Source organism: Echeneis naucrates, chromosome 1, assembly GCF_900963305.1.
Source record: "Echeneis naucrates chromosome 1, fEcheNa1.1, whole genome shotgun sequence".
Classification (NCBI taxonomy): domain Eukaryota; kingdom Metazoa; phylum Chordata; class Actinopteri; order Carangiformes; family Echeneidae; genus Echeneis; species Echeneis naucrates.
The window spans coordinates 5,012,113-5,024,061 of record NC_042511.1 but is presented as its reverse complement, the minus strand read 5'-3'; the positions used below and the strand labels follow the sequence as shown (position 1 = coordinate 5,024,061).

General features: G+C 44.7%; 1 protein-coding gene across 2 annotated transcripts; it reads left to right on the top strand.

Moving 5' to 3' along the window:
• The first annotated feature begins 228 nt into the window (after nucleotides 1–228).
• Nucleotides 229–11,708, top strand: hpgd (15-hydroxyprostaglandin dehydrogenase). Of its 2 annotated transcripts, none has more exons than XM_029500821.1 (7): nucleotides 229–470; nucleotides 607–730; nucleotides 1,621–1,739; nucleotides 3,102–3,198; nucleotides 8,417–8,493; nucleotides 8,587–8,750; nucleotides 11,306–11,708. In XM_029500821.1, the coding sequence occupies exons 1-7, from the start codon at nucleotides 378–380 to the stop codon at nucleotides 11,424–11,426; spliced, it is 795 nt and encodes a 264-aa protein (XP_029356681.1). In that variant the 5' UTR covers nucleotides 229–377; the 3' UTR covers nucleotides 11,427–11,708. The 2 variants fall into 2 exon arrangements, with proteins under 2 accessions (XP_029356681.1, XP_029356689.1); XM_029500829.1 differs by having other exon boundaries at nucleotides 234–470; nucleotides 1,633–1,739.
• Nucleotides 11,709–11,949: the final 241 nt, after the last annotated feature.

Here is an 11,949-nt window from a genome sequence, read left to right as displayed (position 1 = left end):
GCAGGAGGGGACAGGTACTCCAAGGTGATTAGAACATGTAATTATTACCTACAGTTTACTTTACTCTCACTCCCTCTCTCTCTCTTGCTCTCTTGTCACACACACTCTCTCTACTTTCCCTCCTCTCTCCTTCTCCCCCCCCCTCCACACACACACACACACACACACACAGCTTATCAGTCTATCCAAACATTGCATGTGTGTCAGAGAGCAAGAGAGAGAGCGAGGGAGGGAGGGAAAACAGCTCAGTTAAAGAGTGAAAACACTGTCGGGTGTGAAAGTGTGTGTTTCAGAGCAGGGAGGTGAACTCATAGGACATCTGAAGGAGAGAAGAAGAAGAGGAAGAGAAAGAAGAGGGGGGCTGCTGTGCTGGGATCATGTCGCTGGAGGGGAAGGTGGCCTTGGTGACCGGGGGGGCTCAGGGCATTGGGAGAGCCGTGGTCCAGTCCCTCCTGCGGAACTCTGCCAAGGTCAGTTCTGGTCCAACTGCTGCGGGGGGGGTGGGGGCTGTTCCTGAAACCTGGAGGCTCCTCTCTCATCGGACCAGCTCACAGCAGGTCTGGGATCCTGTGTAGGGACCAGCTCTGACCTCTTTCTGCCCTCCAGGTGGCCGTGGTCGACCTGAACCAGACCAGTTGTGAGGAATGTAAAGCACAGCTAGAAGCAGAGTTTGGAACGGGGAACTGCAATTTCATTCAGTGTGACGTGTCTGATGGAGACGCTCTGCGGGGTAAGTAAGCCTAACATCACGGGATAGCTCTTTGCACTTTAAAACAGCCAAAAGCTGCTGCTGTCACACCTGCCACACCTGTGATGTCACATCTGTGAGACACCTGTGGTAGATGTGACATCACAGGTTGAACTGGTTCAGTTAGTGGTCCAGCTGAGACTTGTTCTGGACTGAAACAAGCACTGGTTTAAAACATGCTAAAGAGGTGTGTGTGTGTCTGAGTGGGGGGATGGGGGATGTGTGTGTGTGTGTGTGTGAAAGAAAGCGAGAGACAGGAACAAGGTTTCATTGTCGGATGTTGAGATGTAAAGCCCTGCAGGCAAACAGCTCAGGAATGCTTTTCGGTGCTGCTCCACTGTGATAATGCTGCCGTTGGTCGGGACACTCGGTGCATGTGTCTGTGTGTGCGTAAAGTCATGCTGTTGACGATGATGTGTTCATGCGCCTCTGCATGTGGGAGCAGCAATACATCAGCACTACTGTAATGTGGATGTGTGTCAGTGTGTGTCTGAGTTTGTGTGTGTTGACAGCAGGTGTGTTTGTCACTAATTGCCAAATGGAATGCAGCACGTGGTGACACAGCAGGTTTCGCCACCAAAGGGTGCAGCCGCTCAGATCAGTTTATCATCTCAGACTCAGACTGAGCAGAAACTGATTCTTACAGATCCAGGAACTCCGGATCTGACCAATCCTGTACAGGGTCTTGTCCTGGTCCTGGTCCTGGTCCTGACCCTGGTTCTATTCCTGGTCCATTCAGGATCAGTCAGAGGCTCAGTGTTCAGGGTTTGATCTCCCGTCCAATGTACAGGGGGACACAGTGATAAGAAAAGAGTATGTTGGGGTTCTGGGGGAGCCAGGGTGATGTAGGTCTGGTTTCACTGCTGATCTAGTCCATTCCTCAGACGCATTCCAGAACACTGTGGACCAGTTCGGGCGCCTGGACATCGTCATCAACAATGCTGGAATCAACAACGAGAAGAACTGGGAGAAGACCATTCAAGTCAACCTGGTAAGAGCCTGTCCTCCAGAGCCCACTTCTCTAAGACCCTATCCTCTAGGACCAAGTCCTCAAGGACTCCTCTGGTTTTGGCAGTATTTGAATTCATCTGGATCAGGGCACCTGAATGCAGCTGAGCTAACTTTAGATTCTTGCTTGACTTAGTAACAGCAGGATGGGGGGTGTTCATGTATGTTCACACAGTCTGGAGTATTAACAGTACCGATGTTACCATGAGGACATAGATCAGGTGTTAGTCTGAGTCTACGGCAGTCTAAAGTTCTGACAGTTCCTGATAACCCCTCCTCCCCAGTGTTGGCTGAGTCTGTCCACCACACAAATGAAAAATGAAACTGTGTTGTTACTGTCCAGTGACCAGCAATCAACCAGCGGACACAGTGTGACAAACAGATACTGCTTTTAAGCTGTGGCTTGTCTGTCAGGCAGGTCAGGACAAGTCTTCTCTATCTAGGGCCTTTGTCTGGACTCACAGGCTGCAGAAGCACAATCTGCATGATGAAGTTGGAGATATTACCTTGCCACTGTGGTTCAACAACTTCTTGTTCTGCTGATAACGTTCAATGCTGAACACATCACTGGGCCCAGGACTGCACCCTGAGCCTGTCACACTGTTGACACATGGATGCTGTCTTGCTCCATCCCTTTGTGTGATGTCAGGAAACTAGAAAGGTCCAGTGCCTCAGAGCTGGAGGATGTCTGCAGGAAGACCAGTCAGACCAGTCAAAAGTTTTGATGTCACTTTGTTATTAGAAAGTCCAAAGAATGTGTCCTCACCTGGTGAATCACTGATGGACTGGTGGATCAGGGGCGGCAGAGCTGCACCTCCTTATGAAGGAGTAACCATGGTAACTAAACTGTGGTTCTACAAGACCGCAACAGCCTAACTAGAAATAAAAGTAGACGATGTTTAACTTGTTTAACTTCACCCCTGTGCTTTTCTGTGTGTGTGTGTGTGTGTGTGTGTGTGTGTGTGTGTGTGTGTGTCTGTGTCTGTGTGTGTGTACATGTTTGTGCAAGTCAAGAAAATTCCTCTTCATCTGTCAGTGTTATCACCTGTTCCTAAGGGCACTATCTTTGTCTTCATCTGTTTGTTGTGCATTTCAAACATTGTGTTCGTGGGTTGCTTATTCTCGTTTGTGCACATCACATTCGAGGACAAGCGCTGTGCAGTTGCGAAAAACCTTTGCAAAGCCTGAAGCAGACGTGTGAACCAAATATAATGAAATGTGTCACAGGAAACACAAACAAACATCTATAAATACCTCGTGGTTGATTTGAGACTTTTTTTTTTTTTTTTTTGCTCTTTGTTTCAGTTCCTCTGTTTGTAACCATGTTGTCCCTTTATGTCCACAGACATCTGTCATAAAGGGCACTTACCTAGCCCTGGAGCACATGAGTAAAGAATATGGCAAAGAAGGAGGCACCATCATCAATGTATCTTCCATGGCAGGTAACAGAACAACTCACACTCAAGTCATATCTCTGCTGCTGAGCAGAGACGTTTCCATGAAGGAACATTTGTGAGATCCGCGTGTTGTCAACAGAACAGCCTTTAAATGATATGATGCAGTCAAATGTAGAGCAAAAAATACACATGTATGTAAACATGGTTTTTACACCACAACATAATTAGGATCATCCTGTCAGATCACCTGAAAACTGACCATGAGGACCGACGTGGAGGACTGACTCTGAAGATCGGTCAAAAGACTGATCTGGGGACTGTTCTTTAACTAGCCCTGAGGACTGACCAAGAGGATTGGCCATTAAAGACTGAAGTTAAACTGAGGACTGATAAAGAAAAAATGATCTTGATGACTGATCATGAGGACCTACCCTGAAACACCGTTTCAGACAATCAGACAATCTTGTGGAACGACTTGGAAGACTGAACTGAGGATTGACCCCGAAACCACATCATCAAGGTTCAAGATTGATTTCTTGTCATTTGCATGTTTACAAATGAAGCAGAAAGATGCCAGCACCGAGATATTAAGGCCACCCTGCCTCAGCCTCCTGAGGACATGGAGCACAGAAACGTCTCCATGTGTTTGTTGCCTGCTTCAGATCCCGAGAAATGTGGACTCCAAGGTGTTTAAAACTCTGGGCCTTTTTTGCTGCACCACTGAATAAAAGAGTGGAGGAGGTGCGACTACTCCTAAAATCCACAACCAGCTCCTTTTTCTTCCCGAAAATGATGCAGAGGTTACTCTCCCCACACCAGTCCACCAGCTCTCACCAGACCTCCTGATTCTGACAGTTTGCACCTTGTGTGTCATAAAAGTCCAGGACTCAGCAGCAGTCGTTCATTGTTAAGAGTCCACAGGATGATCATATTAAAAGCAGAACAGAAATCCAGAGAAAGCAGCCCTTCGAGCAGTGTGATCAACTGAGGATACTGCATCCAATGTATATCAGTTCTGCTGGTGTAGATCTATATTCCCGTTAATGTGGTTCCTTTTGTGGACCATGACTAGTAGCTCTGAGCAGTTCATGAGTATCAGGGTCAGAGCCTCTGGGAAATACTCATTCATGCTTTTTTCTGCTGCAATTTTGGTAACGGGATGAGAGGGGATGTCACACACTGGAAATACAGTCTGGGAGAGCGAGATGTTCCAAATATCTGCGTTCTTCATGTTCACAGTCTGTCAATACCTCCCCCGGGATATTGTCTAAACCTGTTGATTTGCAGGAGTTGTTGTGCCGCAGACTTACTCATCACATCAACAACTGTCGCACTGAGGGGCAGGTCACCTGGTGGAACTGTGAGCCTGGAGCTGGGGGAGGAATCGAAGGCTTCAAAGTGGGCATAGACTGTGTTAAGGGCATCTCAGAGAGATGGTCCCAGGAGAATTTAGTTTCTCTCTTACCGGAATGGTTGTTTTTACTCCCTTCAACATCAGTCAGTCGGGCAATTTAGAGTAAACACAAGAAACTTGTGCGACAAAAAATGGACCAGACTCATTGACTAACTCCCTAACAACAAACTTTCGCCCTACCCTGTGTGCCCCAAAGATAATATCTAACTAAGCCAGTGAGCAGTGATAGCTAACATGTCCTTGGGGTTTTTATTTTATTTGCTCTTTTAATTCTGACCTCCAAATTATTCCTCTTTGCCCTCAGTAGTATGTGTAGTTGAAGTGTATCTCCAAATGTGAAAGCTGCATCCTGTGTCTTCAGGAGATGCTGCAGGACAGTGATCCTCCTGGGGACAGTGATGTTGTTAATGCATTATCTGACACATAGGTGCTAAAGATAGCTGACACATAGGCAACCTGATCAACAGCCTATCTGAAGATCTGCCAGTTGGTTCTCAAAGCAGTCCTGGATCATGTGAACAGTGATGTTCTGCTCTGTATGCCTCCCATCTGTTGGTGTGCACCTGGTCCAGCATGTTGTTTCCCTGCTTGCGCTCTTGGACCTGAGGCAGAGTGTACCAGCTTAGGTCACAATAACTGCAAACTCCCACGGCAGGCAGTGCAGCTAGCACTTCAGTGTGCATATACATATATACAAAATACACCAATCCTAATTGATACAGGCGCAGAGTCCTTCTCTGTAAGTTTTCCCCAACTGTTGATTGCAGGTTGGGTCGGAAAAGAGTAGTTCCTAGTTCTGATAAGCCTGTTGGCATGTTGTTGTTTAGCCATGCATCCATCAGCAGAAATGTACAGCATTTAATCATCTCATTCCTTGTCCTGTTAATTCAGAGTTTAATTAAGTCCATTTTGTTGAGCGGACATCTGCCAGGGAAAGTGTTGGCAGAGTGTGTTTGTAACTTTGGCTAGCAAGCATTCTAAGAATGATCTTGAGATCTTACCCGAAGGACTGTCGCTTTCCTGACAGGCCTGTCTGTCTCAAGTCAAAATGAACAATCAGTGCTGCTCCAGTTTCTGCTGAACTATAGTGAGTGAATTTTGTGGGGTTTAAAAGCTGAAGCTTGAGTACTTTCCTCTAACAAAGACAAAACACAGGGGGACATATTTATGTCAAAATGTCGGGAATGATAAATTTCTCAGTCTCCTGGAGCCAAGCTTATGAAAACAGTCCTGGTCTTCCTGCAGCAAAACATCACACAAAGAGCAACCGCAACGAGTTGGCACAAGTCCACTCCAACTGACGAGTCTGAGTCTGGATCATTCTGCACCTCTGTGTCCGTCATGGAAAAGTTTTCAATCCTCCACAGTCATTACGTACAAACACGTGATTAACCTTCTGTTCTGATGGTCCAATTCTTCCATTTCCAGGCTTGTAAAAATCCTTTAACCTCTCTGAACTTAGAAACCCCTGGCTGTATAGGATGTAGTGACCCTCTCACACGTGGAGACTGGAAAGGGGAACTATGTGAGAATGCTGTGTGTTGATTACAGTTCAGGATTTAATAATCTAGTCCTTTCCAGACTGATCCTTAAGCTGTACAACTGGGCCTTGACTCTTCCCTGTGCAGGTGGCTCCAAAGCATCTTGACTGGTAGACCACAAGTGGTTTGGCTGGGTCACCACACCTCATCCCTCCTCATCCTCAACACTGGATCCCCCCAGGGCTGTGTGTTTTGCCCTCTGCTGTACTTACTCTTCATCATAAAATTTGCTGATGACACCGCTGTTGTGGGACTGATATCCCGCGATGATGAGACCACCTACAAGAGGTCTCCCACCTGGCGGACTGGTGCTGGGACAACCATCTCCTGGTGAACATCAGCAAAACTAAAGAACTGATAGTGGACTTCAGGAAGCGTCACAGGGAAGCCCATCCACTTGTCACCTGTCAGTGACCATCTATAAGGACCTGTCTCAGACTCATCACACCAACACCATTGTAAAGAAAGCCCGACAGCATCTATACCTCCTCAGACTGCTGAGAGACTTCAAGCTCCCTCTCAGGGTGCTCAGGAACTTTTACATCTGCACTATTGAGAGCATCTTGTGTGTGAGCATCACCAATGGATGTGCAATTGCCCAAAGCAGGACTGCTCAACCAGCCAGCCGGACCATCAGAACCACCCTCCCCAACCCTGTAGGACCTTTATATCAAACGCTGCAGGTTAAGAGCGATGAATATCATGAAACAGCCCAGCCACCATGGACATTCTTCATTTGTACCATTCCCATCAAGTCGGCATTTCCGCTGCCTAAGGTCAAAAACCAAGAGGATAAAGAAGAGTTTCTTCTCTCAAACCTTGACCTATATACCTATATATACTTATTTACTGACACATTTCACTACTCATTATACCATGTATAACTGCATGTGACAGATAAATCCTATCTTATCTTAGTTCCTCAAGTCTTCATGTCCTGTATCCTCAGACTGGATCCAGGTCTGGAGTCTGAACTGGACTGAAACTGGATGCTTAAGCTCTCCAGTTTACTTGAGAGTTTTACCGTTTTTAATCAAATGCTCAGCTTTGGGCAATACTGAACCCACTTTTACTCTTCAAAAGTCTTAACCTGGCACGCTTCAGGAGAAATATCCCCACAGCATGCATTCATGGTATCTAGCAGAGACAGCAGGTCAGGTGGAGAGTAGTCACAAACCTTCCACCTCCACACAGAGAAAATTCTTCTGAGGGCTTCAGAAACGGTCAGTATGGAGGCAAAAAAAGGAGAGAAAACCAGTCACTCACTGGAGCAGAATGATAGAAAGCCACATTATTCCATACAACAGCAAATGCTGTGTTTTTTGCCCCTTGTCCTGTCTCCTACTGGCAAATGATTATAGAGGTCATTGAGGAAAATAAATCGTAAAGTCCAATGAGAGGTTTGTACCAAAGCAAAGTATCATTGGTGATGGCCGCACACCTCTTCCTCTGCGCCGTGTTCTTGCCAGGTTGAATTCAGCTTTATTTATAGAAAATAAATAGTTTGCTATTATTTTCTAAAGCTTTCAAAGTGGCTCCAGCAGCAATGCAAATTTTTTCACATTTTTTCATTGTATTTTTAGCTGTTTGAAAAAAATGTTGCAAAGTATCGTGTTTTTCTAATGATGGAAAGGAGTTGAAGAATTTTGGTAACTCTGATCACTGAATGCAGTGAAACAGTCTGTCCCACATAGACATCTGTTTTGCTGACTGTGTGAAGCGTTTTGACAGTGTGACCTCAGTTTTCATCAATGCTTGTTAGCAAATGACAAAGAAAGGTCAGAGGTCACGCAGCATGTAACATCATGGAAATGTGTCGACCGGGTCAGTCTTGAAAACACTACAGAGGAAATTCCTCTTTATTCTGTTCTGTGGTTCAACAACAGCTATGCAGACGGCAACCATTGTACACTAATCTCACTAAACAATCTGTGTGTGCATGTGGTTGCATGTGTGTGTACATACTTGTCATTTCCATAACAAACATGGATATTTCCAAACATTGGAAAACATAATACATATTATATTTGGGAGAAAAAAATGTCTGTGTTCATGTCTGTCTCTGAGAGAGACCGCATATGTGTGTGTGTGTCTGTGTAGGTCTCTCTGTGTGTGTACATACTTGTCATTCCCATAACAAATAGGGATTTTTCCAAATATGGGAAAACCTATTACATAATGGTTGTGGGAGGAAGTGTGTGTATGTCTATGTGTGTGTGTGTGCGTGTGTGTGTGTTGTTTCAGTGTGTGAAGCTAACTCTAACGCTGGAAGTGGATCCACTGTCATGGACATGTCCTCTGTCCTCAGCCTTTGTCCACTCTCCTCATCAGCCTGTCTACACTGCCACTAAACATGGAGTCATCGGCTTCACTAGAGCTATGGCAGTAAGACACACACAGACACACACACACACACACACACACACACACACACACACACACACACTGGGCCGTTAAGCAGCTCTCACTCTCCTGTAGGACGCATCGTCTCAGAGTGATTACGGCGTCCGGATCAACGTCCTCTGCCCAGCTTTCGTGGACACTCCTCTTCTGCACTCCGTGGAGCAAGAGGACAACATGGGCAAGTTCGTCAAGTTCAAGGACGACTTTAAACGCAGCATGGAAGTGTTCGGAGTGCTACAGTGAGTTTCCACACCAGCTGCAGCACATCTTTGTGGTCCTTGTTAGGTTAGGTCACTTCATGGGACTATTCTGTGTGGCATCAGACATTCACCAGGAATGTTTGGAATCATTTACAGTCTTTGAACTCTCGCAAAAACTAAATTCATATCTAGGCCCCCGTTGGTCCAAACTCCACACACAAAACAGAAAAATGTGATTCAAATTACAAAACATCTTACACCTCTTGTAAAAGTGACATGACATTCAAAAATATATCAACTTTTTCTGCCACGATGTTTTCATTTATAACATGCTGTAAAAAAACAACAACAAAAGCACTGAAGAAATTAAATTGGTTATTTTCAATATTCAATTGAAGATTACATGAACAAAAAAAAAAGAAAGAACCCAAACAAAAAAGTACAGTACAGTAGCATTCAGTCTTGCAGTGTACATCCTGTCTTGGAGGTGGAAATGGTCACAGCATCTCCTCAACATCCCATGTAATGTTATCTCTTCCTGTAACTATCAGTCCAAAAGTGTTGTCCACACCGAAGGCCAAACCGGACTGCCATTTATGGTGGTCAAGCTCTGATTTCTACGGTCTGACTGCTTATGTGTCTCTTCACTTGTGCATTTTGAGTGCAGGTGATTGCTAATTGAGTTTTGTGTTTTAATGTGTTAAGCATGTTTGGTGCTTTGCAAAACACTGTGCCACACGTTGACAACGCTTAATGCACTTAAAGTGACAATGCAGCTGTGAGTTCTTTGTTCTAAAATAACAACACTGTATTTTGCAGACAGCCCAAATCTCCCTGAGTCGCCCGCATATCCATAAAATCAGATAAAAATCTCCCAGAATCTAGATCATGCGTGGAAAGGAATGGGAGCGGGACAGAGGGCACACATTCTGTAACAACTGCAGTGAGAATGGAGCTCCTCTGTATTCAGTTCTTATAACACAACCAGTGTGCCTCAGAGCAAGGCCTTATTCCAAAAACATCCATTATTACTGTACGCCTATTTGCCTTATGTCAGCACATATAACCACATATCACATAGCATAGAAGAGAATGCTTTTGTTGTCATCATACGCAATGTACAACCAAATTTAAAAGACAGGTATGAAATAGAAAAAAATACATAAAATAAATATGCTTACAAAAGGAGCCAGTAAGAATATATGTACAGTTGAGAATTAGCATCAGTGGAAATAAAAATATTGCACTTTGGACATTAACTGAACACTTTAACAGCATACTGGAAGCTGCTGTGTGTTCAGTGCTCTTATTGCACTTTCTACTTGGGTAGAAGGTGGATGTGCTGGCCTGGATGGACCTGTATCTCTTCCCTGAGGGCAGCAGTGAGAACAGGCTGCGCCCAGGGTGTGAACTGTCACAGGCGCAGACATCTGGTGATGTAGACGTCTGACAGAGACCGCCCTGGGTCCCCCGTAGTTCACATCCTGAATACAGCCATGGTAACAATGCACATGCAAGAAAGGGAGTGTTCTGGTCGGCCAATCAGTCTGTAGTGTGAGGGGCAGTGTTTTTTCTCACAGATTGAATGCACAAGCATCATGTGACATGAAAAGAGCAAACTCCTTAGACTTGTTTAAAGCTAATTCTGTTGTTTGCCGTGATATCTTTGCTTGTGTAGTCTACTGACGAGCAGGATGGTCTATTGGTCTACTGTGGTGTAGTCTACTGACGAGCGAAAATTAAATTACTATGTATGACAGACAGAAAAAGAAAATATTTGTTATCATGTTTTTAAATCTTTTAGAGAATGCAGCATTTTTAGGGAGGCCAAGTACAGGGAAGGCTGCTCGAGTATCAGTTCTCCCAAGAAAAGCAAAGTCTCATGGAGAAGGTTAGCACAGCTGAGGTGTAGTTCACATCTTTCATTGTCGAGCACAACCTGCCGTTCCACGTCTGTAGGCACGCAGGCAAGTTATTTAGACTCTGAAATAACAAAGAATTATGCCTGCTCTTCCACGAAGACAGCAGCTATGATGAACTTGGCCAAAGTAACTTGTACAGAACGAGTGTACCATTTTATCCAGGTACTACAGTGAAGCACAGGATAAGGTGACAATTGGATTTGTAGGCATGCCAGTGTCCAATGATGCCAAAGCTGAGAACATATTTTAATGCATTGAATCATCAATGCAGGACAAAGGCCTTTAATGGTCCAATTGCGTAGGATTCAGCAGTGACAATCTCATTTTTCGAAACAAGACACCCACAGGCTAGAATTAGGCTAAATGACAATGTTGAAGAACTCCTGCATGGCAATGCAAGCAGATTTGCTCTGCCAAAAGTACTGAGAGAAAAGAAATTGCATGAATTGGATGTGCAAACGAAGGCCTTTTACTTGGGTTCTTGACAAGGAGGCTGTTGCTATGTGAGGACGCACTTTCCCCCACAAAACAAAAGCATTCCTCAAAGATGCGAGAGCTTTCAAAAAACCCCAGAAAAGTTTCCAATGAGAGATCAAATCCTGAACAGTCTGTCAGTTGTCGATCCAGAGAACCAAGATGCTGATACGTCTGTGTGTGCTTGTGTAACTGCAGGCCATCGCTGATAGCAGAGGGGATGATGAAGTTGATCCTGGAAAATCATAACGGAGCTGTGATGAAGATCACCTGCTCAAAGGGAATCCACTTCCACACGTATGAGCCCGTGTCAGCCTGAGCACTGACAAGCTGGACCCTGGACTCTAGACCCTGGAACCCAGATCGTGGATCCAGGACTCAGGACGAAAATTCACTTATTTAATAATTATATCAATAATGAAGTTAATCTCCAAGAGGAAGTCCAGTGCTCTGTGCAGGAGACATCAGTCATCCTCCTCTGACATGACTCATCATGCAGTTTATTTAATAAAACTGTTTTATAGTAAAAACATAGCTCGGTGATTATTATTTTTATTAAATGATGTGTAATAAAAATAAAATATTTAGTCAGATGGCTTGACGGATTGTTTATTTCTGTTGTCTTAATATGAGAGGAATGATCCATTCATCCTCAGAACACAACATCAATACCTGCACGCCAGTCCTTTCTGGCCTGATGTCAAAGGTGCCGGTAAACTGGCCATTGATGTTTCATTATCATTAGTGAATAGCAGATATTTAGTAAATGGTGGAGGAGAGGTTGGCGCGGCTGCATGGAATAAAGCCTCTGCCTAATGTGTAAATAATATTTTCCTGTGACG